At 45.1% G+C, this 6542-nt stretch overlaps 1 protein-coding gene across 1 annotated transcript; it reads left to right on the top strand.

Moving 5' to 3' along the window:
* Positions 1 to 436: 436 nt before the first annotated feature.
* Positions 437 to 6481, top strand: atcaya (ATCAY kinesin light chain interacting caytaxin a; the record flags this gene model as incomplete). Its single annotated transcript, XM_084473511.1, has 10 exons — positions 437 to 513; positions 2510 to 2568; positions 2873 to 3121; positions 3790 to 3963; positions 4434 to 4536; positions 4835 to 4966; positions 5564 to 5650; positions 5931 to 6029; positions 6278 to 6313; positions 6403 to 6481. The coding sequence occupies 10 exons, from the start codon at positions 437 to 439 to the stop codon at positions 6479 to 6481; spliced, it is 1095 nt and encodes a 364-aa protein (XP_084329637.1).
* Between the last annotated feature and the right edge of the window lie 61 nt (positions 6482 to 6542).

Raw genomic sequence — 6542 nt, 5'->3', positions numbered from 1 at the left:
ATGTTGATGATGATTGCCAGTGGAGGTAATGCGTGAGAGTGGGCTCTAATTAAAGCACAGGTAGGCTGTCTGCCTCCAGGTGATCATCCATCATCGTTGGCCCCGTTCAATCAAAATCTGGTTCTAGAACTATTTTTATCTCTGTACCCCCATAAAGATATTTGATAGTGGGGGATAAAAACGAAATAAGGCTTTTCATCTCACTTCTTGTCTATATATAGATCTATATATCCATCTATATATATAGCCAAGAACTGAGATGAAAAGCGTTATTTCGTATATATACTGTATATTTTATATATATATTATATATACACCCCCCGCCATACTTCAAAGTACCCCTAGGGGTACGTGTTCCCCCATTTGAGAAACACTCCTCAGTAATGCTGGCACTCTGTGTTGATCCATCCAGACCCTCTCCTCGTGCCCCCCAGGGATGGGCACCACAGAGGCCCGGCTGAGAATGGAGAACATGGAGGTAAAGGACGAGTGGCAGGATGAAGACTTCCCAAAGTGGGTTTCTTTTATTTCCCAAATCCATCATCGTTATCGTCTTTTCATTGCTCACAAATCCTGGTCCAAGATCCAATGTGCGCCATTGAGTGAGACATCATATGCTTGCCACCACATTACATTATCTACGTGGTTTTCTAAGGACAAATAGGCACACTTGTGCGTGAATATATTTGTGTGGAGGTACGTGTGTGAGGTATGTGTGTAAATGTATGTGTGTATGTGTACACACTACAGAATTCCCTCAGGTGGGGTTAAAACCCTTTACAGAAAGAGATTTATTTACATATTTTTTACATATGTAAAAAATATGAGTTAGGGCAGATCCTTAATGCAGAGAAGGAAAAAGAAAACACAAAAATGAATGGGGGGGCATTGTATTGCACAATGGCTAATTGTATAACACAATGGCTCATCTTGTAATTATTCTAATTACAAGACAAATATTTGACAATGGAGCCGTATGACAAACAGATTCTGAAAGTGTGCAGTGGTTGAGTGACTTCTATAGAGCGGGATAGACACAGTGAGAAAGAGGGGGGGGGGGGGGGGAGCAAATGAAAGAGCATGGCGATGCCTGAAAGTGACAGTGCTGTGCTTTCTTCCTCCTCTCCTCCCAGTCAGATGGGGAGGTAGGGAGGCTGGGGAGCAGGTGCAGCTCTCCTCCCATATATGGGCGTAGGCCACGTCATGTGACATGACGAAATAGCAGAGGCCAGTCAACAACACAGCATCACCAGGAAAATGGAGGCAGGTTTAGCTTAGCAGATGAGAGGAAGAGACAGAAGGATAAGCCTGAGGAAAATGGATGGCAAGGCTTTAGCTTCTGAGGTGCTCTGTCCCAAATAGATATTCTGCTCAAGGATTTTTGTAGGCTATAAAAAGGGTGTAAAATCAATTTGCTCATCGGAATAGCCTTTATCCAAAACAACCATCTCCTCTATTCAAGGTAAGCATTATTTATAAACCTTTTTAATAATGTAATACTGGTTCCTCTGCCCATTAAGGGGAGACGGTGTAGGCAGACAACAGAACAGTGATTTGACAGAGACTCTTACAGGCTCTGCTGCGTACGTGTCTAGAAGAAAGAGAAGCTTCCACTGTGACAAAGGGCAAAGCTTTTGGAATACTAATCAACACGCGAGTCCCGTGGGGAACGAGGGGGGGTCTGCGTGGCTCAGCGATGTTCCCCTCATGTACACCATGTGCTGCTTGTTGACTCGGGGAAAGCACTGAGCGGGCCTGCGCTGTGCCTCTGCGGAGGGAGACGGTTTCAAACCTTGTTGGTCCCAGGTAGGACTGGGTGCGCAGACTGCGTGTGATGCGCAGGGACCCTGCCCCCCCCGCTCCCCCCCCCGCTCCACCTTTCTGTTATCTGTTCTGAGGATCATAAGCGTGTTTCCTGTAATGTGAGGCTCTAGAGGATGGCTGAGGAAAACAAACCTCTTCATGTCATCAGTAGAGCACTAAGGCACATGCTGTAAAACCCGGATGCAGGTGTCCAAACGCATGGATTCACACACCAAACACTGAGCTAGGTATATTTGCATGGATTGAAGCACCATTTGCCCTTGTGGCGGTGACAAATAAGACCGTAAATAATCGAGAGGAGAGGAATGAACAGTCTATTCCTCGCACTCTTTTGCTGTTTCTGTCCTCTCTTCATTCTTCATTTCCACTCCTCTTCCTCTTCCCCTGGTTTGCTTTTTTGCCACCCTGCCTAGCAGGGCTATAATCTTCCCGTCCCCCGGGGATATGTTAATTATCATCCCTCTCCTCTCTGCTCGCCTCTTTTCCTGTATATCGTAAAGCTAAGAACCCTGACAACCAACACACTGACACCGACCGGGTGGTAATAATAGTCCATTAACCACCAGCTTACGGAAGAGGTTGTGTTATTATAACGTCAGGGAGCCCAGATGGGATAAACAGTCAGGCAGACACCGATCGAGTGGGTTGTTGTTGAGAGTGTGTGCGTTTGTTTTCTCCTCCTCAGGCCACTACCAGAGTACGGAGACATGGACCCCTCCTGCGGCCTCACAGACGACCGAGCCTGTGAGTCAAACTGGAGCCCGGGGCCCAGAATCTCTTCACAGCGATCGATAATTCTCCTGAAGGACACATCGGAACTACCGGCGCAGACCTTAGCCGCTGTGTTGGCAGTTGAGACTTCCGGTGCTTGGTGTACATATTGTAACACATTGATCGCTCCACCACCTCGGTGGTGTAAACTCAGGCCCGTGTATAAATAACGTCATTCCTGTAATCCATTTCTAGGTCATCAAACATCTGTTATCTCTATGACAACCCCCTGCCCCCCGACCCCGACCCCTTCCCCTCTCTCCTCTTCTCTGACCAGCCCCCCCACGCTCTCTCCACGTGAGCGCCAGCGGCGGAGGCGGAGGCGGGTCCTCCACACACCGCAAGCGGCGCACGCTGATCGCCCCGGAGATGAACCTGTCCCTGGACCAGAGCGAGGGCTCCCTGCTGTCGGACGACTTCCTGGACACGCCCGACGACCTGGACATCAACGTGGACGACCTGGACACCCCCGACGAGACCGACTCGCTGGAGTTCATCACCAACGGCAACGACCTTGAATGGGAAGGTGAGGAGTTCGAGTACAAATGGGTCTAAGTGTATATGTGTTACTTAATTCCAACCCAACTTCCAAAAGTGGGTTATGTATGTCGATTAGTTGGAACCCAGAACCTTCTTAAAGTGCCTGGGTTCAGATGACCCCGATGTCCCCCAGAGCTCAACCTGCTCATGAGTGACGTGTGTCCAAACCAAAACCACTGAGTTGCTTTAGATAGAAATTACTAGTAAATCATAAATACTATTGACTATTTCTTTGACTTAAACTGCTCCCATTATCATCCCTCAAAGCGATCTCTCCTGTGTTGTACATCTAATGTTTTCTATCTAACGTGTTCTATCTAACGTGTTCTATCTAACGTGTTCTATCTAACGCGTTCTATCTAACGCGTTCTATCTAACATGTTCTATCTAACGTGTTCTATCTAACGTGTTCCATCTAACGTGTTCTATCTAACGTGTTCCATCTAACGTGTTCTATCTAACGTGTTCTATCTAACGTGTTATATCTAACGTGTTCCATCTAACGTGTTCCATCTAACGCGTTCCATCTAACGTGTTCCATCTAACGCGGCCGTCTCGAGACAGAGCCGAGCCCAGAGCCGAGCCCAGAGCTCGTGGTTTTTAACCCTGACGCGCGGCGGCGGTCACTCAGCGTCTCCTCTCGCCCCCGTCCAGACGACGCGCCGGTGGCCTCGGCCAAGGCGGCCCCCGCGGAAGGCTCAGGGGACGTGGACGACGAGGGGGTGGGCGCCAACGGGCGTCTCTGGAGGACGGTGGTCATCGGGGAACAGGAGCACCGGATCGACATGCAGGTCATCAGGCCCTACCTGCGCGTCATCACCCATGGAGGTCCGTGGTCTCAGTCTCGCTCATGGGCGTGGGCAGTTCAAAAAGGCCAAGCGGGCATGTAGTATACTGACGTACATGAAGCCCTGAACACCTTTTGAAGATATTAGTACACGTTGTTCACTTTACTCCATTTTTGGAATTTACTCCAAATCTATTGTTTACCTACCCTCTTTTAGTGATCCTTTGAGGATTTTAAGTAATCCCTTAATGCTGTGCTTGCTAAAGCACAGCATTAGCACAAACATTATAACTTCTTTATAACTTAATAAAATGTGCTATTAAGTTAAGGTTTATTATTATTATTATTATTATTATTACTTGCTATTATTATTACTTTTACTAAACCGTCTTTAAGTTGACGAAAAATCTTCCTGAAGCTTTAGTTAAATGATAGTGTGGTTATTGTGTGTGACCGCTGCTCAAGTCAAAGACATGAGGTATTCACACCTCGCCACGTGCTCTCTCCTCAGGTTACTATGGCGAGGGCTTGAACGCCATCATTGTGTTCTCGGCGTGCTACCTGCCAGACAGTAGCTGCTCAGACTACCACTACATCATGGAGAACCTCTTTCTGTAAGTGGGCCCTCATCGACACACCATCAGGACCGTCTGATTATTTTTAAGTATGAGTTTTCCGACTGGAATATTTTTAGGGTAATTTATTATTCAATTTGTGAATTATAAGATATAAATAATACATACTGATCTTTTTACAAAAAACATTGTTAATTTGCAGGGTTGCATAGTCTTTCTTACTGTAATGACTTTCTATCCATGAAATCATTTGCAAAGATGCATTGTTCTGAATTTTTAGTGTCCTAAATGATCCCCGTTGAAAGCCACTGAGCCCAGTGCTGTTCTTCCTCTCCAGGTATGTGGTGAGCAGTCTGGAGATGCTTGTGGCTGAAGACTATCTCATCATCTACATGAACGGAGCTACGCCCCGCGGCAAGATGCCAGGGATCAGCTGGCTGAAGAAGTGCTACCAGATGATAGACAGAAGGTATTTGAACTCTGAGGAAATAGTTATTATCTTCTAGTAAACAAACATAGCATTTTAAATGCTTAAAATCTATTAACACATTTTTGTTTAAATATACACCATGTGTCTTATTATTTGTGTGCGTTGTATGCAAAGCCATTGTTTGCGGCTCACTTTTAATTGGTTTAGACAACGTGGCTAATGGTCGGTTGTACCTGGCTCTGAGCACAGACACCCATGGCATCTGTACTGACACTGCTGCTACTGAACAGCAGGAAGCTTAAGGTGCAGAAGGTGTCAGCTGCTTTCAGCCAATAGGAGACTGAGGATGACTCAGACACTGATATCTGTAGCGACCCTAAGCCAACTCTAGGTGCACACGCAGAATCTACCTGCATAAGCATATCATAAAAGCATATCATAATAGTTATGTGGGTGAAATTTGTTACCTAATAACTATTCAGAGTATCTTACAGCTGCTAATATGATGATTAATCTCAAACTCCATATCGAGATGCTTGGCACAAAATAAGAAACAAAACAACACTGATGACACTGTTGCCGTTGCTATGTGAATGGTCCAGCATGAACGGCTCATCAGTTGCTATGTGGTTTAAGGTTGAGGAAGAACCTCAAGTCTCTGGTCATCGCTCATCCGACTTGGTTCATCCGCACCGTGCTGGCCATATCCAGACCCTTCATCAGGTGACACACAAACACACCACACAAACGTTTACATACGGTACACACATACAAGTAAACACACGCAGCAATGCTTACTGTACCCTTACTGCACCGACAGCGATATATTGCTTCTCCTTCCTCTGACAAATGTACTTGTTGTAAGTCAATTTGGATAAAAGTGTCTGCTAAATGCCCTAAATGTAAATGTAAATGTAATGCTATTAGAAAATGTAATGTATCAGTAAATTAGAGGTCTGGCTACAACCATGGTTTCGTTGTAATTCTTTTGTCCCTCCTGCAGTGTTAAGTTCATGAATAAGATCCAGTATGTGCACAGTCTGGACGAGCTGGCAGAGATGGTTCCCATGGAGCATGTCCAGGTTCCAGAGTGTGTGGTGCAGTAAGTGTCCCTCACCACTAGATGGGAGAAACGAGCTGTAGATGTAAAACTGACCGATATTCTGGTCGTAGATCAGTAATTTCAGAATATACTGCTGACATTTTTTTTATTTTTTTCGTTGACGTAGTTTGATGAAAATAATACAGGAGTACATTTTCATAGGAAGAGGTTTGATTTTGATTAATCATATATTTGTTATTTTGTTATCAAATATTTCCATTTATTGGTATTCATTCAATTATTTCCAGATTTGACGAGGAGAGGATTAAAGCACGAAAAGAGAGGTAAAATATATACCATATAATAAAACAAAGTTATATTGTCTTATCTGCACTTTGTTAAGCTAAATGAGAGTGTATGTATGTGTTTGTAGGTTGGAGCAAGAGCAGAGACAACAAGAACAGCAACAGCAGTCAAACCCACCACAACCAGCTAAAAAGTCTGATAGGTAGGCCTACTTCCCATGTCAACACAAGCCTACACATTTTTTATATAAATCAATGACCTGCTTTG

This window comes from Micromesistius poutassou (genome assembly GCF_964030765.1).
Source record: "Micromesistius poutassou genome assembly, chromosome: 9".
Classification (NCBI taxonomy): Eukaryota; Metazoa; Chordata; class Actinopteri; order Gadiformes; family Gadidae; genus Micromesistius; species Micromesistius poutassou.
The sequence above is the reverse complement of the archived record's forward strand: the minus strand, read 5'-3'. Positions and strand labels throughout refer to the sequence as shown.